The 23085-nt window shown below is 61.4% G+C and overlaps 1 protein-coding gene across 4 annotated transcripts; it reads right to left on the reverse strand.

Annotated features, from left to right (window-relative positions):
* Positions 1-759: 759 nt before the first annotated feature.
* On the reverse strand, positions 760-21132 carry TLE2 (TLE family member 2, transcriptional corepressor). Of its 4 annotated transcripts, none has more exons than XM_032305653.1 (20): positions 20930-21132; positions 20758-20855; positions 20257-20320; positions 19797-19841; positions 17661-17723; positions 15470-15544; positions 15063-15246; positions 14689-14708; positions 11982-12089; positions 10823-10867; positions 10142-10291; positions 8574-8712; positions 7129-7289; positions 6529-6605; positions 5575-5824; positions 5089-5336; positions 4824-4971; positions 2951-3101; positions 2352-2428; positions 760-1070 (listed from the first exon to the last, which is right to left on the reverse strand). In XM_032305653.1, exons 1-20 carry the CDS (start codon positions 20951-20953, stop codon positions 963-965), a joined length of 2235 nt encoding a protein of 744 aa, XP_032161544.1. In that variant the 5' UTR covers positions 20954-21132; the 3' UTR covers positions 760-962. The 4 variants fall into 4 exon arrangements, with proteins under 4 accessions (XP_032161544.1, XP_032161517.1, XP_032161528.1 ...); XM_032305626.1 differs by having other exon boundaries at positions 15063-15243; positions 20930-21037; XM_032305637.1 differs by having other exon boundaries at positions 7165-7289; positions 20930-21037.
* Positions 21133-23085: the final 1953 nt, after the last annotated feature.

Genomic DNA, 23085 nt, shown 5'->3' on the forward strand with positions numbered 1-23085 from the left:
CTGTAGGCTGCTTCAGCCTGGGCTGGAGGCCTCTTTCCAGGAGGAGGAGTACTCGGCCCGCCTGGTTTCCACCCGGCCGCACTCCTCTCCAAGCCTTTGCACATGCCGCTCCCTGTTCCTACACAGACCTGCATGACCCCCACAAATGGCCGTTCTCCGGGTCAGCTCTCACTTACCATCCCCTCCTCTGGGACCGTGGGCTTCACTCAGACCCTCAGGGTGGGCCTGGAATCATCCGGGGGTCTCCAAGGCAAGCACCCCAAGAGCCATGTGGTTCCCTATGTTCTGCAGCCCCTTGTACGTGTGCAGCATCTTGGGAGGACTCTGTCCAGAGAGCGGCCGGTAAGAGACGCAGGCAGCTCTCTCTGGGGCCAGAGCCCCGAGTGCCCGTGTGACTTCCTCTCCCTGTGACACTGGACCCCCAAGCTGTATGTCATGACGGCAGGAAGTCCACCATCCCGGAGCCCCAGGTGTCTACTGGGAGCCGAGCCCCACCAGCCCGGGGACAAGAGTGAGTGATCAGGGTCCGTGGTGTTCAGCCACGGAGGTCCGCGGGTATCCCTTAAGCCGTGCCGCCCTGCGCCACGCCGGCTGCTCACGGCGCAGCCCGCGCTGTCTGAGGCAGGACCGGCTCCATCATCCAGGGATGGACCGGGAGGCGGAGAGGAGGGAGCCACTCGCCCGCAGCCACTCACCCCTCCCCAGTAACAGTGCGCGAGAAAAGCCACAGTCGCTGGCTCAGCCCAAGACAGAAAGGCAGTTGTGATAAATACATTTATTTCCCCAAAGTCCACCTGCCCGTCCAGCCCCACGTCCAGCCAGGGAAGGTGGGAAGGAGTCGGCCAGAAGGCAGACGGGACTTAGCACTCACAGGTATGAATGGAGAGGGGGTGTCGGGGTCTCTGTCCGGGATGCCCCTTCCCCAGGAGCCGGGCCAGGGGTGCCGGGAGATGGCGGGGGTCTCAGTAGACCACCTCATACACGGTGGCCTTCTTGTCCCCTGAGCCTGTCACAATGTACTTGTTATTTCCGGAGATGTCACAGCTCAGCACGGAGGATGATTCCTTGGACTGTGGGCAGGGACGGGGAGAGGGCGAGAAGGGGGAGGTGAGACGGGGCCCTGCACGATGTGCAGAGGGAAGAGGCAGGGCGACTGGGTAAGGGCCTGCCCGCAAGGATGAGCCGGGGCCAAGACGGGACACGGGACACGGGTGCCCACGGTGGGGCGCCAGGACTCTCCCAGTTAGGGGAAGGGAGGGTGACACATGTTTCCAGAAGAAGGTCCACTAGAATTGAGCCTCTGGACAGGTGACCGTGCTCCTGGGAAGGGCAGGACCTCTGTGTTCTTGACCCCGAGAGGGAGGGAACTGCAGCCCTGCCCCTTTGGAGGAAGCTCAGAGAGCGTGTGCCCCGGGCTTGAGGCCACACAGCACTGCAGAGGGCCAGCTAAAGCTCACGGCACAATGACCAGCAGCACCAAACCTTCCCTGTAAAGGGCCCAGCATGAAGTTCTCAGGCTGGTCCAGATCCATCTCTAGCCAGCAAGTCCAGAGGCCAAATCTGTGTCACATGATTCCCCTTTTGTTTTCCTGCCCTTAAAAAATGTAGAAGTCCCCCCCGTACCCACTAGGATGGCTGGGACCAAAAAAGACTCACTAACAAGTGTCGGTGAGGATGTGGACAGGTTTGAGCCCGCAAGTGCTACGTTTCCATCGACAGGTAGACAGATAAACACCGCTAGGTCCGTCCCCACGCGGGAACACGGTCCAGCCTCAGGAAGGGAAGGACCCTGACCCCTGCCATCACGCGGAGGGACCCCAAGGACACGGGGCTCAGTGAGAGGAGCCAGACCCAGAAGGACCCGTCCCACAGGACCCCACTCCCAGGAGGGCCCCAGAGGAGTCCCGTCCACACAGACCAGAGAGGAAAGGGTGGGAGCCGGGGCTGGGGCGGGGTGGGGAGTCGGAGCTTAGTCGGGACAGAGGCTCCGTGTGGTGGGATGGAAAGTTCTGGAAACGGGCAGTGGGGGAGGCTGCAGGACGGTGCTTATGCACTTAGTGCCACTCAACAGTACACTTGAAATGGCTAAGATGACAAATTCTACGTCTTAAAAAATTAAGTACACAAATAATTAAAAAAAAAAAAAAGAACCCGGGCTGCAGGCAGATACGGCCCGCGGGCCAGTGTGCAGACCCTGCTTAGTGCCTGCTGGCCGGGGTTTGGGGGGGGGGGGGGGATGGGAGGACCCGGGGAAGTTCTCGGTTTGCTCCCGCCAGCGAGGCCACCCTGGGGCCCCAGGCCCGTGGCGACCTGCCCGGCGCTGCCCGCCCACCTGCCCGGCGCTGCGCTACCTGGAAAATGCTGGCCCCGTACGGCGTCCTCCAGGCGTTCAGCAGGTTGTCCTTCCCCGTGCTCACAAACCAGCGCCCTGGGGAGGGGAGGCGGGCATGTTGAAGACAACCGCGGGCTGGCCGCTGGGCTCGTTTCTGGCAGGGGAACGCTGGGCCCGCCCCCGGGGCTCCACCTGGCCTTTGAGAAGGGGGAGCCCCCAGGAGAGGGTGGCCGGATAAAATCTGGGATGTCCGGTTACGCTTAAATCTCCGAAAAAAAAATCATAAATCGCTTTCGGTACAGATGCACCGTATCTTACGATTTATTATTTATTTTTAGCGTATGTGTGTGTCCAGGGCAATCCTCGGGACATACTTACACTAAAAATCGTTTGGCTTTTTTTTTTTTCCAAGTGTAAGTATATCTCACGCACCGTTTAGGATCTATTTGTGCGAACAAACAAGTGCAATACTTGGGAAAAACTTACACTAACAAATGATCTGCTAAGACTCAAATCCCACCGGCATCCTGCGTTTGGCCGTGTGGGCTGTCTGTGGTGTGCTGGCGTTGGCAAGCCCGCCCCAGCGCCCTGGAGCCCTGCCCAAGCCCGAAGACCCACCGCAGGAGGCAAATTTGAGGGCGAGCACGCAGCTCTCGTGGAGGTGCAGCTGGTACTTCTCGGGCTTGCGGACGTGCAAAACCTCCACGTTGCTGCTCTCCATGCCCACGGCCAGCCAGTCCTGGTTGGGGCAGTGGCCCAGGGAGAAGATCTGGGGGGTGCAGAGGGAAGAGGGGAGATCAGAACCCCCTTCAGATGGTGGAGGACGCCCAGGAGAGGAGGGGAGAGGTCCAGCGCTCTCCCGCCGCAGCCCCGCACGGAGAGGCAGCTGGCCCAGGGCCTGGAACGCAGCAGGCAACTGCATGTCGAATCATTAATATTAATCAGAATTACACGGAACCCTGGGGCCTCACATCCATTATCCGCTCCGAACGCACAACAGCTCCGGGAGGGAGGGAAGCGGGGAGAGCACGAAGCCGGGCGAGGACAGTCGTCGTGTCCCCCCCCCGCCCCCCGCGCCCCCGTGAGCAGATGGTGGAAGCAAGCTGAGACCCCGGCAAGCTCAAGGTCATGGATCCGTGAAGGATCCGGGCCTTCGGACTCCCAGCTTCGAGCTCTCCCCGCCTGCCAACGCTTCCTCTGACTTTGATCTGAAAGGGCTCAGTGGCCTCACCCTGCCGTGCCCGAGGCCGAGTGAGGCACAGGGAGGTATAAGGCCCTGTTCCCCCCAGAAACTTCTCAAAGTCTTACTGAGAGGACCCTTGTGGGAAGAACCCTAAACTGAGAGCGGAGAGAAGACGGGCGCGCTTACAAGTTCTCTCCTGGCCACACAGACGTGTTCCTGCATAAAGACAGGGGGCGGGGCGCCTGGGGGGCTCAGTGGGTTAAGCCTCTGCCTTCAGCTCAGGTCATCTCAGGGTCTTGGGATCAAGTCCCACATCAGGCTCTCTGCTCAGCAGGGAGCCTGCTTCCCCCCACCAACCCCACCGCCTCTCTGCCTACTAGTGATCTCTCTCTCTCTGTCAAAAAAAAAAAAAAAAGACAGGGGACCCCACGGGATGGGAGACACTCACCATGGGATCACCAGAGAACCACCCATCTAACTCTCAGGGACAAGGGACAGACATGTCCCCCTGCACCCCAACTTCCTTATCAAAGCAACTTTCAAGCTGAAGAGAAGAGAAGGTAGAACCAAAGGAGTTTGGGAGTTAGCTACCCCCAGTCTTCAAGGAAGGGGGCAAAATGGAGATGGGTTTTGAAGGATGAGTAGGAGCTCACCCATTTGGCAAAAGGAACAGGAACGCATATCAGCTAGAAGGAACCAGCTGTCAGAGGAGAGGTCGAGGTGTGGCAGGGCATGCTGTGGCTGAGACCAGAGCGTGGAGGCCTTAAATGTCAAGCCAACAAGCTCACGCCCTGCCCCCAAGGCAGGGGGAGAGAGGATCTGGGTGACTCTGCTCAGCCCTGAGGAGCCCCCTGGTTCTGTTTGGCCCCTTCACCACATCGTTCAGCCTGGACTCCCACGATGCCCTCAACAGAGACCTCTCTGCCCAACTACCATGTCAACCTCTACCTGTCCCCCCAATCAGTGGCTTCCCTATGGTGAGCCCCAGGAGTGGTCAGACACTCTTGGTAGGGCCAAGAGATTGAAGGCCAGGAGGAGAAAGGAAGGAATGGGGGAGTAGCTTGGCACAAGCATCTGGGAAAGCGATCTGAGGGTCTTAGTAGGCCCACAGCTTAAAAATCAATCAGTTCTTTTGTGCTTCCCTCTGTCCCTGGATAATTTAGGAGGAAGGCCTGTGGATCTGTCCGAAGGACAGACAGCAGGCCTTTGGTCCCACTCGGCCTGTGGAAGTGAGTGCCTTGGGTGGGGAGGAGGGGTCTCCCGATTCCTGAAACTTCTATGGCCCTCCCAGTCAACCCACTGCAGCACCTGGGAGCTGAAGTCGTGCTGCTGCAGCTGGCGGCCCTCCCGCAGGTCCCAGCAGCGCACCGTGTTGTCCAGACCCCCGGTCCAGAGCCGAGTGCCATAGTCGGAAATATCGATGCAGCTGGCGCCGTCGGTGTGGCCCTGGAACTGCCTGCAGGGAGAAGGGCCAGGGTCTTTCGAGGTCTTTCCCAGGCCACTCGTCTGCCCCCCACAGCGTACAAGCCAAGGCCGGTATGTGTGTGTGTGGGGGGGGGGTCACGACGCCCACCTGACCATGGTCTGGTTCTGCAGGTCCCAGACCACGATGTTGCCGTCGCTGCAGCAGGAAAAGCAGACCTTGGCGTCGGGGCTGACCGCCAGGGCGTAGCAGGCCGGAGCCGAGGAAGTCAGCTCTGCCTTGATGCGCGGAGTGGGCGCTGCCAGGTCCCAGATGGACAAGGTGCTGGCCTCGCCGCCCACGATCAGACTCCGGCCGTCGGGCAGCAGCTTGCAGGAGCGAATGTAGTTGTCCCGGTTCTGGGACGGAAGACAGCCGAGGGTGTAGGCCTGGCCCTCCCGCGCGGCCTCCTGGCGGCCCGCGCCAGGTAGGTTCTCAGAGGCTGCGAGTCCCGCCCCCCGTCTGGCCCGCGAGCCCCGCCTCCGCCGGATGAGCCACGCCCCCGTCCCAGCAGACTCCCGGGCTCCGCCCCCATCGGACAAGCCCCGCCCCACCGGCGGACAAGCCCCGCCCCCAGGCGGCGGGCCCGGCCCTCACCAGGCAGTCGAGCTGCGCCACCGGGGTCTTGGCGCCCGGCTGCCCCACGTCCCACACTTTGACGCAGCCCTTGCCGCCCGTGTACACGTGCTGCGTGGAGCCGCTGATGGTGACGGCGCAGACCACCTCGCCGTGCGCCAGCGTGTGCAGCTGCCGCGCGTGCCGCGGGATGCCCGCGCCCACCAGCGCGTCCGAGGGGAAGGGCACCGGCTGCATCTGCCCGTCGGCGGACACATGGAAGGAGTAGGCCCTGCGCCCCAGGAGCAGGAGGACGGCCGTGACGCGGGGGAGCGGCCCGCCCGCCGCGCCCTCGCCCCCCCTCCCCCTGCCCGGTGCCTCGGTGCGTTTGGGGAAGGAGCCCGGTGATCACCGGTGACCCGACAGTGCCCTACAAGGGAGGGGGCGGTCCTAGCCCTCGCCCTGCGTCCCACCCAGTGCAGAGTAAGCGCTGCGTAGAGGGGACCCAGGGAGATGCCCGGAGAGCTCCAGGGAATGGGACCCAGGGGTAGCCACCAGCCACAGGGGCCAATCAGATGTCAGTACATTTACAACTTCAGTTCCTCCATGGCAAGAGCCACAGGTGGCCAGCAGCGATGGCGATCACTGGACAGCTGTACGTCCAGAGCATTCCCACCGCGGCAGAAAGTTCTGGGCACCCAGGGCTGGGTCCATCCCTAGGTCCACGCACTGCAGGGTGGGCAGCCGGACCCTCGGCCTCCACCCACTAGGGGTCAGTCGTGGGTGTGGCAACCACAAATATCACCAGAAGTGCCAAATGTCCTGGGCTGGGGCGGGGGCGCAAAATCCTTTCCCTCCAGTTAAGAAAGAGTGGTCTCCATTTTGCTTGTTACACACCTCTCTCTCTCCAGGGAGCTGCTCAAAGAGACCTTCCGGAAAGGCCACCGGGGAACCCCAGCCCCCACCCCGCAATGGGGGCCCAGAGCCAATACTCACGGCTTTCCACCAGGGATAGTGGGCAGGGAGGAGGAGACAGAGGACCCTCGGAGATGCGGGTGACACTCAAATGCCATCTGCCAAAATGCCAGAGGGGGTGTCACGGGTCAGGGGACTCCAGCCCACCTGTGCCTTTCCCCAAGCTCACCTGCCATACTTCTCCATTTATCAGAGGATCCCCAATCTGTTCACCGGCCCCTCCCCAAGAGGCCAGAGATGCCCTGTCCTCCACCCACACTGCAGCTAGGAGAGCGGAGGCTTTCACTTGCGGGAACCCCAAAGTCTCTGCCCAGGGAATCCTAGAACCGCAGAGTCATAAGGACCCAGAATGGGACCCTCAGCCCTGTGGCTGGGGCTCTCTGCTCCTTACAAGGCAGCATACTCACTGTTGCCTCTGCCGGTTATAGGTGCGTCTCTGTATTAAGCTTGTGGGCTACTGAGACCCTCAGATCACCTCCCCACATGCACATGGACTTGCTAAGCCAGACTCCCATCCCTTCCCTATCCCCTTGTCTCTCCTTACGTAAGTGGTTTCTCGTCCTGGCCCCCAGCCCCTGCACCCTGCTGGTACCTCCTGGTGCCCCCACGCCAAGGACTCACCATGGGAGACCGTCCATACACTACAGAGCCGCTGACCTGGGGGGACAGGTGGAGGCTGACGTAGGAGCTGGGCACAGAGAGGTCCCCGTTAAGGGCGCTGTGGGAGCTCAGGATGAAGGACGTGCTGAAGGGACTGGACAGCGTGAGGGGGCTCCGCAGGGCTGAGTGAGAGACAGAAAGGTCTTCAGACACCTCCGGCCCAGATCCCGCCTTCCACAGCCTTGGCTGGTCATTTGGGGCTGCCGTGCTCTGGTCTGGCATCCACCACAGCCTCTCCTGTTGCCAGATGTTTGGGAATATATTGTTCCCTCTGGCTGACATGCTGTCCCCTTTCCTTCCTCAGCGGCTAAACTCCTACTCACCCTTCAAAACCGAGACCCAGGGGTGCCTGGGTGGCTCAGTTGTTAGGCGTCTGCCTTTGGCTTAGGTCACGATCTCAGGATCGAGCCCGGCGTCGGGCTCCCTGCTCAGCAGGAAGCTTGCTTCTCCCTCTCCCACTCCCCCTGCTTGTGTGCCCTCTCTCACTGTCTCTCTCTCTCTCTGTCAAATAAATAAATAGAATCTTTAAAAAAAATTTAAAAAAACGCAACAACCTAGACCCAATGTCCAACCATATCTCAAGAACATCACTGAGCCTCCTCCCCTCACCCCTCCCCTCTAACCTTGCCCATGCTGGTTCCCTCCCTCTACACTAGCCACCATCACACAGGACGGCCAGTTTTGGGGTCTGGGTCTCCTTCCCCACCATCTGGGAGCATCTCGAGGGCAGGCTCCAGGGCTGATTTTTTGGGGGACCCCTGGACCAGCACAGGGCCTAGCCATAAGACAGAAAAGGGGAACACTGTCGTCCCAACATTAACAACGGGGAACCTGAAGCTCAGAAAGGTTGAGCCAGGGGCACCTGGGTGGCTCAGTGGGTTAAGCCTCTGCCTTCGGCTCGGGTCATGATCCCAGGGTCCTGGGATCGAGCCCCACATCGGACTCTCTGCTCGGCGGGGAGCCTGCTTCCTCCTCTCTCTCTGCCTGCCTCTCTGCCTACTTGTGATCTCTCTCTGTCAAATAGATAAATAAAATCTTTAAAAAAAAAAAAAAAAAAGAAAGGTTGAGCCACTTGCCCACGGTCACACAGCTGCTGAGTAGCCAAGGCTGGCCTCAACCCCAAGGCTGCCCGACTCCAAAGCCCGTCTTGCCAGGGCTCACTAGGCTAAAGCTCTTGAGTAAATCCCTTCCCCTCTAGGCCTCAGTTTCCCCCCGTTAACCCAAGACCGTAAGGAGAAAGAGGTCCAGAGGGAGTCAGTGTTGGGCTCAGAGGCATGGAACGGGCCGAGGCCAGGCCCGAGCTGGATTCAAACCTCCTGCTTCCCTCACTCCCTACCATTTTCGAGAACCACCCCTCCACCCCCGCCAGAAGAGACCCGTTCTGACAGGCCCCAGCAGAGGCTCACCAACACTGTCCGTGCAAGGCGCTGGCTTGGCAGCGAGCTGGCGGAGGTGCCCGGCTGAGCTGGGCCCGGGGGTGGATGCATCCTGGGGCGGGGAGGAGTCGCAGGACTTGGGGGCAGGAGTGCTGGCAGGAAGGTCGTTCTGGGGAGAAAGGTCAGGACCGATCACCCCCTGGCACCCGGCACCCGGCAGCCCACGAGGGGGTGGGAAACTAGGCGAGAGGAGAGAGCGGGGGTATCCGCACTAGGCCAGGGCGCCAAGCAGCGCCCCTCTGCGGTTCCAGGGGCGCGGGCCCCTCGGCTGGTCCCCTGAACACGGGGACATGTGAGGGTCTGCACACAGGAGCACCAGGAGCACGTGTGAGCGGAAGCGGCGGGCATCTGCCCACAGGGCTGCGCACAGGCGGGGGAGGGGAGGCGGCACCTGCGGCCAGGCTGTGCTCCTGTATAATAAGATACCCGGTTAGGAGTGCGGGTGTAGACTGGCCTTGAGCAGGGGCACGCCTGCAGGGAGAGGGGGACAGGAAGTCAGGAGGCTGTCCCGTCCTCTGGGGACAGGGAATGGGAAACTCCCGGGGGCAGATGAGCTCCCGGATGAAGGACCAGCACCCAGTACAGGTGCCCGGCCCCTCACCTGCTCCCAAGGGTCCGAGGGTCGGGGTGTGCCTCCTCCCACCCCTTCCCACCCCCCGCAGCTGTGGCTCTGGAGGGGAAGCCGGCCTTCAGGGACCAGCACCCCCCCTTTCTGCTGCACCTCCTTGGCCTTTCAAGAACTTCCCATTCTTGTCCCCTCTTTCCACTAGACAATCCCACATTTTGTACCCACCACAGGCGCACGCCCACGATGGGGTGTGGGTGGCGACCACGTGGGACAGGGAGGCCTTGGGGGGGGCGCTTCTCCGGGAGAAGAGAGCTGCCCCTCCCCCTCTGGTCTCCTGGAGTGGAGGAGGTCACCGAAGATGCCTCGGGAGCCCCAGCCTCTGCGGTTGCCATAGCAACCTGCTGGGAGGGGAGGCCTAGAAACCGACACACTGTCTGGGTAAGTGCAGGGCAGGGGTCTGGGGAAGATTTGGGGGAGGGAGGGGGTGGGACAAACGGACCCCGACTGTGAACGTGGCGGGGGGAGCTCTTTGTGGGGGGGGGCGCGCGTCCTACAGCTGGCACGGACAAGATTGTTCCCATAGTGATCCTCTTGCCTCTGGGGACAGGGACGACAGCTCAGGTGGGGCTGGTGTGTCTCCAGCACCTGGCAAAGACTTTAACACTTGGGGGGCTGGAGTGGCCCTCGCGAGAGCCTCCCTCCTCCAGGTCGCTGTGTTCATCTCCAGGGGGCGTCCTAGTTCTTGCGAGAGATGCCTGGCTTCTCTACAAGGCGGTGAGTGGTCTCTTCCTACCCACAGAGCCAGTCCACTTGGGAAATACACTCAGATAGAGGAGAAGCGGTGTTTCAGAAGGTGGCAAAGAACCTGAGCCGGGCTGCCTTCTGTCCACTCCGTATCCTGCGTGGTGGCATCTGTTTCTAGGTCCCCAGGATGAACAAAGTGAGTTTCAAGGCCTCCCCTGCTCCTTACCAGGACAAGCTCCTTGGCTCTGGGGAGTGGGGAGCCGAGGCTGGAGGCCAAGGACGCCGGACTGTCCACAAGGTCCCGACGGGCAGGGACACAGAGGGGTGCCTTTCCACATGGGGTGGTAGCTGGGCTGGGGGGCTCCGAGGGCTGGTCCTGGGTTCGACGAGGTGACGTTAAGTGGAGATGAAGTGGGTGGAGGAGGAAAGCCCCTCTCTAGACCCCTCCCAAACCCCATCCCACGCTCCAGACTGGGCACCTACGGTCCACCTTGAGAGGATTATGATTCCCCTGGCTCCGTGCCTTACTTTACTCATCTGTAAAATGGGACTGATCGTTCCCAGCCCATAAGCACACAGTCACGGCTACGTCAAGACTCGAACAGATGGGGAAAAGTGAGACCATAGCAGGGGGCACACTCCCCCAGCCACACAGTGAGCCAGGGCTTAAAGTCACTTCTGCTGCCCATCCCCAGGGTCCTCTGGGCCTCAGTTTCCCCACCTGCACTATGGCGAGGAGGTCGGCCTGAGGTGTCCCCCATCTCCTACTCCCCTTCTCCCGTGCCACCCTCATCCCAGCCATGCACGGCGGGAGGGGGGCAGGACCCCTCCTTCCCCCAGGCCCCCCAGCCCTCAGGAAAACCGGCCGCTCACTGTCCCGGAAGTCAGAGGTCGGACCCCGACTCACCTCGTCCACCACCAGGTTGTAGTCACTCTTGTCTTCGTCGCTCTCCTGGAGGGGTACGGGGAGGAGGGAGCTTACCCTGGCCGTGCCCCTGCCTGCCCTGCCTCCCGGCCTCTGACTCATTCTCAGGGGCGGGGGTGTACACAGGGCCAGCCCCCGTCTGACCAGGCGTCCGGGGCTTCAGAGGCCCATGGGCTTGGTTCAGGAAGAAGGCTGCCATTAGCTCAGGTGCGGCGGGGAGGTGGGGGGGGGGGTGAGGGGATGGAGCTGCGCACCCAAGACTTGCTGCGGGGCCCTGAGCGCCCCCAGCCCTCCCTGGATCTCAGTTTCCTGCTCGTGCAGGGAGGGGAAAGCCAGAGGCCAGGACTCATCCAGACCTGTCAGGGTGGTCTGTCTCGTCTACCCATCTGCCAGAGACCTCACCCCTCCTTTCTCCCGGCCTTCAGCCTTGCCCTCTCCAGGAAGCCCTCCAAGCTTGCCCTGGAGGGATTTTCTTAACACCTGTCCCCACATCTATTCTACCTCCTTCTGCCGCTGCTCCCTACCGCCCCTGGGAGAAACAGTGCTGTCTGGGGCCGCCCATCTTCCCAGCAGGGGGGTGTTTAACGGCCCCCCAACCATCCCCAGTTCTCTTCTCTAAGACAGAATGAGTTGCTGACACGTAGAACAAGCTGTTATGATGGTTGAAGACCAAAGGCAGCTCTGGCCGAGACGGCCTGACAGGCGGCGGGGACCAGGGTGAGGCTGTCCCTACCGATGGGATAAGTGTCTCCTCGCCAGCCGCAGTCCCGGCCCCCACATTTCCGCGGGGGCCCTGGGTGCTAGAGGCAGAAACTACAGGTGCAGTGCTCCTCCAGTGAGGGAGGGGGTCCGGCCCGGGACAGCCGCCTGCAGCAGAGAGCACTGTGGGCCTCACAGAGAGGCAGGGGGAGGGGAATTGTAGACAGGCTGAGCCAAAGCCCGGAGGGGGGAAGACGGACGCCCGGTCCCGATGCCCGGTCCTGGGGCTCCAGAGACACAGCACCCAGAGCTGGGCCCGGCCCCACAGGGCTTCCCCGGGCAATGGGGCGCTATGGAAGGCTGCAGAGTGAGCTGGGCTCTGGGAGGCTCTGAGGAGCCAGACTGGGGGCCCACCCCAGTCTTCTGCTTGCCCCCCACTTACGTAAGGTCCCGAGAGATCCTTGTCCTCAGGTCGCTGCTTCCCACTGCCCCCTGGGCCGCCCGGTCTTTCCTCTTCCTCCACACTCCCAGGGGGTGAGGGGGATGCGCTCTGCAGAGACACGAGAGCTGGGTGGGGCGAAGGGTCAGGCTCCCGGGGCCCCAGACTCCATCCTGGCTCAGCCAAGACTGGGGGTCCCCAACACTGTTACGAGGATCTGTGCCTCAAGCTTCCCCATCTGGGAAATGGGACCTTCCGAGGCTGGACTCCGTGCTAAGCCCTTGACTTAGAGAAAGGCCAAGGCCGCGGCCACGCGCCGTGCTTGCTTTAGTTCAGTGATACACGTGGCCAGCTTTCCACGTTGCCACGTCTCAACTTTCTTTCTTCTTTTTAAGATTTTATTTATTTATTTGACAGAGACAGAGAGATAGTGAGAGAGGGAACACAAGCAGGGGGAGTGGGAGAGGGAGAAGCAGGCTTCCCCACAGCAAGCTTGTGGGCAAGTGATGGTTAATGGCATAGTACAGACAGGGAAACTCAGCCTAAGGGAAGACAGGGCTGTACAGTGACTTAGGGGCCGAGACAGGACTCAAAGCCAGCCCACACACGCCAGCAATACGATCTCTGATAATAAAGAAATAAATCTCAAATAAATAAAATGTTGAAAAGAAAGAAAGAAAGAAAGAAAGAAAGGCAGGCGCCTGGGTGGCTCAGGCATTGAGGGTCCGCCTGGGGCTCAAGTCATGATCCCAGGGTCCTGGGATCCAGCCCCGCATCAGGCTCCCTGCTCGGCGGGAAGCCTGCTTCTCCCTCTCCCACTCCCCCTGCTTGTGTTCCCTCTCTCCTCTCTCTCTCTGTCAAATGAATAAATAAAATCTTTTTAAAAAGAAAGAAAGTTGAGATGTGGCAACGTGGCAACGTGGAAAGCTGGCCACACGTATCACTGAAATAAAGCAAGCACGGCGCGTGGCCGCGGCCTTGGCCTTTCTCTGAGACCCGCGCGAGCGCCCGCACCGGTCTGCATCTGTGTCTTCAGCTGTGAAATGCGGATGGGAGCCGCGCCTGCTTCAGGGCTGCTGGGAAGAGCCAGCGAGCCGCGGACCTAAGCCAGCGCCGGGCCACCGCGAGTGCCCCCCGGGCTCTCTGGAGGACCAGCCCGTGTGTGTGCGGACACAGCAACCCACATCGCACACCAGGGTCTCTCGCCTCGGCCTTGTGGGGCCACCACCGGCACGCTGGGGGGCTGAGCAGCATCTCGCCCCCCGCCATCCCCTCGATGTCCGGTGCTCCCCGAGTTGCAAGAGCCACAGATGTCCTCATACAGGGCCTGGTGTCCCTGGGGGCATAATGTCTCATTTGACATCCCCTCTTTCCTGTGGGGCACACCTGACAGCGGGGAGAAGCAGCCCTTCACATTGAGGACAGGAGTGGTTTTAGGAAAGGGGACTTGGATGGGGGTGGGGGGCGCCACGGTCCCTTTCCTGCGCTGGGCAGCATCCCCCACAGTTACGTGTCCAGCCAGAAGCTCTAGATGGGGCCTTATCTGAAAACAGGGTCTTTGCAGAAGTGATTGGTTCCTGCCTGGGATGTCCACCGCCCGCTATCGCCGTGAGAGGGGGAGGCCTGGTCTCTGGCACAGTCTGACAAACGAGCAGGACCCCCGGGGCACCTGCTACCTCCTATCTTGGACTTGAACATGTGCGAACACGCGTTTTACATGTAACAGAGAGAGGGACAGACGCCCATCCCCGGGCGCAGCCCAGACGGAGCGTCCCCACCGCGGTTCTCCAGATCTGGGCCTCCAGCTCCGCATCTGCGAAATGGGACCGTCGGAGGGCGGACTCACGGCCGTCCCGGGCACCACGGATGGCGGCGCAGGCCGGGCGCGGGCTCAGGCTGGGACGAGCTCTGCGCGCAAAATGCGTTCAGATCTTGGAGCTTCGGCACCACGAAAAGAGCGTGACCCGCGCGGGCAAGAACCGGTGCGCGCCGACGGCGACGGCGGGGACAGCCTGGACACGTGCTGTGTTAACAGACCCAGAACAGACTCCGAGTCCACAGCCTCTGCCTTTTTTAAACCGGGTTCCTGGAAAACCCGCAGGCGCAAACTCGGTTGTCACGCAACTGCGTAGACCCGCCCGGCGCACGCGCACCAGAACAGCTGCGGCCGCAGGACGCGGGAAGCGCAGTCGGTTGCGGGGCCTGCACCGCGTGCGGTTTCCTGCACCGGATGCTGCGTTTTATAGGAGACTGCACCGCGGGGGCGCTGGGCCAAGGGACTTTTCTTTGCAACCTCCTGTGCATTTATAATTGTTCCAAAATTAAACAGTTCTTTAAAAAATGACACACGGGGCTCACTGGCTCTACCGGGCAGCAGTCCGGCAGATACTCCCGGAGGGAGGACGGACACACTCCCGGACGGACGGCTGCGCGGATGCCACCACCGCCCGCATTCGATTCTTCATTGCAAGAAAAGACTCGAGCTGGAAAACTCGTGGTTGTGGGAGGGGCCCCTCGGGCCAGAGTGTTACGGATCCGTAACACTCTGGCCCGAGGGGCCCCTCCCACAACCACGAGGCTCCGGCGGCCCAGCTGAGAGACCCGGCGCGGGTCTGCTGCCCAGCCCCCGCATCAGCTCAGAACCACCGGCTTCAGCCACGTGCCCGTACAAGGCGAAGATCCCCCAAGTTCCCTGCCGCCCTCAACTTACCCTGCTCGGGGCTCTCTCCACTGGCAGGTCGCAAGGGAGGCAGAGAGAGAGAAGACAAGACGAGGGTTTCATAGCCCGTGGTGCCACAGGGTGCACCCCTCCAGAGCTTCTAGAGCCTTCTCCCCCGCTCAGAACCTCCCTTCTCTTTCCAACACCCTGGCAAAGCAGTGGGTTGTTCCTCGCCCCCAACCATCCAGATAGATGCCCAGAGACGGGCAGTAACTGGCCCGAGAACACACAGCCGCTGGGGGTCGCAGGCCCTATCATTCACTCCCTCACGCTTCGGTGCGTCTGGTGCTCTGGACGGGGTGGCCTGCCAGTCCCCCTCGCCACCCTTGTCCCCCAGCCCCTGCCACTCTGTGCTGCCCGCTTACCTCTGGGTCCCTCGGCCTCCCCACCTGCCCGGTCCTCCTTGGCAGCCGCAGCCAGCTGAGCCTGGGCGGCTAGTGCTCCGGACAGGGCCAGCAGCCCCGTGGCGCTGCTGCCCACCAGGCCAGCAGGGCGAGGGGTGAGGGGCACCGGGGGAGCATGGTGGGACAGCGGCTGGAGCTGCTGCTGCTGGAGAGGGGAGGGGTGGGCCAGGGCCAGGCCGCAGCCCAGCAGCGCCCCTGGCCTCGGGGGCAGCCCAGAGCCCGCACAGAGTCTGCGCCCCAGAGTCTCCGGGGAGGCCAGAGCCCAGGCCGGCTGCCCACCCGGCACCCCCAGCTTGAGCACCCACTGGGTGCCAGGGCCCTGGGGGTGGGGTGTCCCGAGGGCAGGGGAAGGGCAGGGGGGGACTCACCCCGATGAGGCTGTTCAGCTCCCCCACAGTCACCTGCTTGGCCCGCTCCACGGCCTGTAGCACCTGCTGCTGATGCTGGGGGGGGTACCGGGAAGGGGGTGCTCGGGCTCCCCGTCTGCTGACCGGCCTCCCAGGCAGAGCCCCTGACCCCCAGCTCGCCCGCCTGCCCCCATCCTTGTCCCCAGCGCTCGGTGTCTCTCTCCCTCTCTCCCCTTTTCCATTTTCAGTCGTGAGTCAAACACAGAGACAAAGAAAGCATGTACGGGGCAGCGAAAACCAGTCAGTGTTAAGTCAGGGCCGAAGGATCAGGCCGTCCCTGGGCACGGTGGACGCGGGGTCATTCTCTGGGGGGGGGGGGAGTCCCGGGAGCTGCGGGGGGCCGAGCAGCATCCCCAGCCCCCACCCACTCCATACCCTCGTCTCGGACACTGCCCAGCGCGCCCGGGGGCAGCCGCGTCCCCGGCAAAGAACCGCGGTCTAAATCAGCACCAGCTAAAGGACTGGGTCGAAGAGAAGAAACAGGCAGCCCGAGAGCCCCGGTGCCTCTGCCATCCTGCCGCCCTTCCTCCTGCCTCTCCCTACCTGGAGCAGTGACAGGCGGTGCCCGACCTGCGTTGCTGGGTAAGGGAGCCGCCGGCCACACGTGGCCACTGAGCACTGGAAATGTGGCCAGTGCAAGTGAAGAACGAAACGTTTCACTTAATTTAATACAAATGTCCGCAGAAACTTAATATATGGAAATCGAAATACAGACGAACGTATAGCGAGGGCCCACACGTGGCTCGCAGCTCCCGTGGGAACACACGACCTACGGCTGTTCACGCACACTCCCGAGGCCGGGGATTTGGGTTGTCCCCACCGAGGACCTGTCAGAGGCTACCAGGAAGCTGCTGTGTGTGGCACACCCGTGTGTGCGTGTGTCTAGGCTGAGGGTTGGTCAACTTTCTCTGAAGGGCCCCAGACTAGGTACTTTCAGCATTGCAAGCCTGTCGCAGATTTTCTATCTGCCATTTGATGGGGAACGCTGCTCCAGAGATCACGCACATGAGTGGGCATGATGGTGTACCAATAAAACTTTATTTACAAAACAGAGGGTGGGACTTGGCCCTCAGACTACGGTTTGCTGACTCCTGGTCTAGAATGGAGTCGCCAGAGCACACGTGTGTGTCTTCATTCACTTCCGAGTCTTTTCAACCTCCCATGTTGCTGTTCTCACACAGCCACCCTGTCCCTACCCTTGGCCTCAGACATCGTCTCTACAGTCTCAGTCTAGCCGGGATATCCCTCCATCCCAAGCTTCCGGAAAAATCTCAGATTCAGTGGGGTCCAAAGCGAGATAAGCATCTGTTTCCCATCACAACGAAGCCACCCCCCCAGTTATCCCTCCTGCAGTAGAACCTGCCCTCACACCTCTTACGGAGAGAATGCTCCAGACAGAAGCAGGGACAGCTGGTGCAAAGGTCCTGAGGCTGGCAGGTACTTGAATTCTTACAAGGACGAACATTTTTTTTAAGATTCAGGGAGGTGTTCATACTGCCACCTGCCATGGCTCTATCTTTTTAAAATTATTATTGTGGTTATGGCTATTTAAGAGTCGTCACTGTCACTGTCACCGTCTCTAAGGCCACAGCTCAGCAGCATGAAGCAGACTCACTGTCCTGTGACCACCCCAACCCTCCATCTCCAGAACTTTCCACCTCCCCAAATGGAGACTCTGTCCCCCCAAAACACTGACTCCCCGTCTCCTCCCTCAGTTCCGGCTCCCACCATCTCCTCTCTGTCTCTATGGACCATGGGTCTCCTCCAGGGACTTCCTGGGGGAGGAAGTGGACAGTACTTGTCCTCTGGTGACGAGCTGCTTTCACTGAGCACACAGAAGGGCTAACTTTTTACCGGGTGCTTACTTAGCTATCACCCTGCGTGTTCATTTGTCTAAACATCTCCACAAAGGCACAGACAAGGCAAGCAGCCAAGGGCACACAGCCAGGACTGGGACCCAGGAGGCCTGGCGGCAGGGCTGGACCCCCACTCCTCACCCTCAGCCACCAGCCCCCTCGGTCCCTGAAGCCCCCTGCTCCAGCCCAGTGCCCCCCTCCCCCAGGCCACCCAGCGGAACCAGTGCCCACCACTCTGAGCCGGCCGCCCTCCTCCAAGCCTCCAGCTCCCCTCTGCCCCAGCAGGGCCCACTCACCTCCTGGGTCAGGAAGGGGATAATCTGAGCACAGATACCACTGAGGCGTTTCACGATCTCGGCCTGGCAGGAAACAGTGGGGAGCAAGCTTGGAGGGGGGACCCGCGGTCCAGACCCTCCACTCCAGACATAAGAAGTCTTGGTAAAGCCAGGAGGTAGGGGGCCGTCACCAGCAGGTGCAAACGGGGGACGCGGCAGCTGAAGAGGCAGAGACTCGGGCAGACCAAGGGGCTGCCGAGGAAGCAAGCGGTCTACTGAGCAGATGCCCAAGGCAGCCGTGAGCCGGAAGGCGGGGACAGATCCACCAGCCGCCAGACTCAATCAACAGATTCCCGGGAAGCAGCCACACAGCCGCCCCACTCAGAGGGGCCTGGGGGTCATCATGAACAAAGGAGTGGCCCTCCCAGGCCGTCTCTCCTGGGCACAGGCTCTCTCTGGGTCTCTTCTGCAACCTGGGGCCACAACCAGGCAGAGACCCCCCCAGCACACCACCCTCAGGGAGGGGCTTTGTGGTGGTGGGTTCATAAGAAGAAATCCGTCTTTCGCTCTTTGTCCCCAGTTCCCGGCGAAGAGCCCCTAAAACTCTTGGGATTTCTGAGATGGGTAAGGGACCTGGTGGGGGGAGGGCGTCATTTGCTGCTCTCAGTAACCCCCTTTCAGCCATACCTGCTTACTAGAGGGATGGAGTTAATCACCAGTGGCCGAGGATTTCAGGCCTATGCAGTGAGACCACCATAAAAACCCCTAACAGAGTTGGTGGAGAGCTTTGGGCCGATCCAAGTATGGAGGTGCTGGGAGGGGGACACCCCCAGGGAGGCCACAGACGCTGTGCGACCCATGCCTGGCCTCTGCCCTCTTCCGTCTGGCTGAGCTCCGTCCTGTCTAATAAGCGGGTAACCTAGTAAGTCAACTGCTTTCCTGAGTTCTGGGGACTGTTTGGGCAAATGACTGAGCCCAAGATGGGGATTATGGGAACCCTCAATTTACACAGAGTTGGGTGGTCAGAAGTTTGGGCCGGAGACCCAGACTTTTGCTTGGTATCTGAAACAGGCCAGGCCAGTGGGACTGAGCCCTGAAGCTGGGGTCTGTGCTGACCAGGCACACAGGGTCCCAATCAGGCTGGACATCTGCTGGTGTGGGAGCTGGAGAACTGGTCGGTGTGCAGAAACCCACGTGTGTGATGTCAGAGTAGGGAGCGGAGTGGAGACAATGCGGTTTTACTTGTAGGTTTCACCGGGGCCTGGGTCTGGGCCAGGGGTACCGAACAGAGAGAAGTGGGGTGGGGAAGGGGACAGGTATGGCCTATTGAGCTGTGTGCGGGGTCAGCTTTGCTTGTGCTTGGGTTGGAGGGGTGCTGGACGGGGTTTGAGTTCCCACTGGGAGGGTGGAGACTGGGCCCTAGCACCTGACCACCACTCGGGGCCCTATAAGGAGGTCTATTTCATGGACCCATGAGACCACACCCTACTCCTGCCAGATCACCCCTCTCCGGCCCATACTAGGGCCAACAGAGCCCACATGTACCCAGAAAGGCACCCCCCAGGCAGCCCACACTCTCAGCCCACCCACTACCCCTTCCCACCCACCTGGAAGCCACCTTGTTTAAGGCTCTACCCACCATTCTGATATCCTAAGGGACAGAATCTAAGAGTCCATCAACCTCCCAATCTTTCAGGGCTCCTCTATCAGAGAAACTTGAGGTCAATGTCAGGTTCTTGGGGTTAATCTTTTTTTTTTTTTTTAAGGAGGCTCTGTGCTGGGTGTGGAGCGCAATGTGGGTCTTGAGTTCAAGGCCCAAGACCAAGGTTAAGGTCTGAGCTGAGAATCAAAGAGTCGGATGCTTAACCGGCTGAACCATCCAGGCGCCCCATCTCAGGGTTGATCTTGAACAGCTGGAGTCCACTTCAGGACCTCCTGGTCTAACTTAGAACCTTGAATCCCACACAGAAACTGACAAGAATCTCAGAACCTCAGAGCGTTTGGGCCCATGTCACATCCTTCAAAGCACCAACAGAAGCTTGAATTCCACCTCAGACCATCAGGATCTATCTCCAAACATCAGACTCCCTGAGCTGAAAGGGACCTCCAAGACCCTCGCCCTTCCTACTGGACACTCTGACCCCCTAACACAGTTACCTGTTTGTGCATTTCAATGTTGAGCCCGTAGGACATCTCATAGTACTGCAAAGGAAAAGCCAATTGGGAATGTCTACAGGGCCAGTCCAACGCTGGGTCTTCCGGGAGTCCCCAGGCTCGGGGGAATCACAGAAGGGCACAGAACCTCCCAGCCCCATGGGAGCCCAGAGCGGAAGACCAGGGGAGGAAGCAGGGAGGGGACAGGAGGAGGTGCCCAGAGACCCTGGGCCCTCAAAGATGCCCACGGAGAGAGAGGACATCCTTGTGTCATCGTTTGTACGAGTTGGGAAGGCCGGCATAAAGGCAGCCTGGAATCCCAACCAGCCCCATTCACAGACACGCAAAATGAGGCCGGGAGTGGCAGTGTGAGCCGGATTCACACCCCTCCCGCTTTTACTCACAGCTGAGCCCCCCCCCCCCCCGCCCCCCTGCCCAGTCCTGGCAATGATGAACCCCTCACCATGACATAATGTCGCTGCATTTCTGTCTTCTCACTGGCCAGCTTCTCGCATTCCAGCTTGAGGCTGGAAAGGAGATGGGGCATGGGGTCCCGCTCGGCCCTGCCTCTATGGCCACCCTGCCCCCACCACACCCCACCCTGTGAAGGACACGGGGACACCCCCTCCGGGCCACTTTCCAAAGTGACGGGTTTGGCTCTTTCCCCTCTCCCCACTTCCCTAGCGTCGCCCCACCTCCTGCTCCCAGGCCCTTCCCGCCCCTTCTCAGGCTCAAAGTGTCCCAGTACTGAGTGTCCCCATGCACCTCACCTGCCTTCCACCTGGAAGCCGTCCCTCCCTCCTGGGGGGGGGGGTCCCTCCTCCCCGCTCCCTGGAGGCCCCGCCCCCGCCTGGCTGCGCCCCCGGGGGCCCCCAGAGGCCGGCCCCTCTCCCCCGGGCTCCCAGGTGAGCTCCCAGGTGAGCTCCCGGGCCCCCCGGGGCGGGGCGCCCCCGCCCCCCCTCACCTGTGGTACTGAGCCTGAAGAAACTGAAATTCCTCTTTGATGCGGTCGCAGATCTCCAAGATCGAGAACTTGAAGGGCTGGCCGGACTGAAGCGGGGTCTGGGGGGCACGTTGGGGTCTGAGTTCCCGGGCGCCCGCGCCCCCGCCCGGCGCAGCCCGGGCCCCCCACTCACCGGGTGCCTCCCCTGGGGGTACATCCTGCCGATCCGGAGGCCCCCCGCGCCGCCGGGGCCCGACGATCCCGAGGGGGGGTGGTGGGGGGTGACGAGGAGGTGGCGGGGCTGCGGGGGGAGAGCCGGGGGGCCGTTCGGAGAAAGGAGGGGGCGCGGCGGCGCGGGGCCGGGACCCCGGAGCGCCCGCGCCCCCCCGAGCGCGCGCGGGGGGCGGGGACGCGAGGGGCGCGAGCCGGGCGGGGGGCGCACGGGGCCGCCGCGGAAGGTCGCGCGAGCCGCGGCCGGGTGTCGGCGGAGGCGCGGGCGGCGGGCCCCGCGCGGAGCCGCCTCCCTCCGGCGGGGCTCGGCCGGGAGCCGCGGGCAGAGCCGCCTTAAGGTGGCGCCGCCGCCCCCGGCCCGCCCACCCGGCCCGCCCGCTGCGCCCCCGCCGCCTCCGGCTGGCGCCCCCGGGAACCCGTCCCGCCCCTCCACCCCGGCCGGCGCCCGGTGGGGAAACTGAGGCTCGCGCCCGGCTCTCCACCCCCACCCCCGTCGCCGCCCCCTCCCTCCCGAAAAGGGCCCCAAAGAGAGAACCGAGAAAGCGTAGAAATACCTGGGGCCCGCTGTGGGGAGCAGCGTGATGGGGTGGGGGCAGCTGGGGTCAGAATGGCCTTTCTGAGGGAGCGGGCTAAGCCCTGAAGATCCGGAGGAGGCCCGGAAACCCGCCTCCCAGGTGCGGACACCTGAGGAGGCTCCGGAGCCCTAGCCTCCTGGGGGTCTCAGTATTCCCATCTGTACAATGGCAGAGACGGGGCCATTTCTAAATGCGGGGGTACCTGAGCAGCGCTCGGCCTGGCCCCGCACAGAGCAAACTCCCAGAGACTGGACTTGGGGCTCCCCTTGCCACCGCCAGCGGACTGGGCTGTCTCCCCTCTTGGACTGTGAGCGCCTAGAAAGCAGAATTCCCGTTGACAACGGCCAACTGAACGCCTGCCATCAGACTGCGGTCTCCGTGCGAGGCCGCGGCTCTGCTCCCACCGGAGACCACTGAGGTCCAGGGAGCGTTGTTTACACTCAGCTTGCCGGTGGGGCGTTCTCCTTCCCATCTTGCTCATGAAAAACCGCAGGTCCATTGTTAAGTCAATCAACAAGCATGTATTGAGCACCTCTTAGGGACCAGCTAGAGCTCTAGACAGCCCTGGCGCAGCAGAGAACACAGCAGAGAGAACCCCTGCCTTGAGCATTAATGCCCGCATCTGGGTCCATAGGGTGAGGGTGCAAAAGTGTACGAAACCCTACCGGGCTGAACAGCATCGCCTTCCAGCCACTGGATGTTTATGGAACATCTATTATACGCCAGGCATCCTTCCAGGTACCAGGAATATTAAGGTGCGCGAAGAACCCATTCCTGCCTCCTCCGCGCTCTGGGGACCAGACAAGATCAGGACCTGCTCATCAGGCAACTCTGAGCCTGTACGAAAGAAGAGTTTGGGGGTAGGACAGGAGCTGCTTATCTGGGGTGTCTGGGAGCCGCCCCCTGGGAGAGACCTGAAGGATGCCAGGGCAGGGAGAGAGAAGAGGCATCCTGAGGACAAGGATGTGATAGTGTGTGTGTGCATGCGTGTGTGTGTGTGAGTGTGTGTGTGTGTGTACTGGAGTATTCAGAGGCTCCCTATGGCCATCAAACTAAAATCCAGATTCTTCCCTTTTCCCTGGGCAAACCCCCTCCCTGTCCTTCCCTCCCCGGTTGCAACAGCCTTCACCTTTGCCCGCCTCCCTTCTGCTTCAAATACTCTGGCCTCTTCACCGTTTTCCCAACCGCCGGATAGGAGTCTGCCTCAGGATCTTTGCATTGACTGTTCTCTCTGCCTCACATCCTTCAAGTCTCAGCTCAAATGTCACCTCCTAAGAAAGCCCCCTCTTGGACGCCCGTTTAAGGGGGGCTCCCTCATCCCACCTACTGCTTCTCAAAACACTGCATCCTGTTTTCTCTCCTTCTAGGTCCCACCAGAGTTTTCCTTTCCTTTTGGCATGATCCCGTTTCTCTGTGGGTTGACCTATTTGATATTTGTCTCCCTTGCTAGGCTGTGTGCAGGCAGAACCGGTCTCTTGCAGAGCCTTGCATACAGTAAGTGCTCAATAAACGAACAAGCCATGCGTGCCAGGGGAGAAGCAGC

This window comes from Mustela erminea, chromosome 1 (assembly GCF_009829155.1).
Source record: "Mustela erminea isolate mMusErm1 chromosome 1, mMusErm1.Pri, whole genome shotgun sequence".
NCBI lineage: Eukaryota > Metazoa > Chordata > Mammalia > Carnivora > Mustelidae > Mustela > Mustela erminea.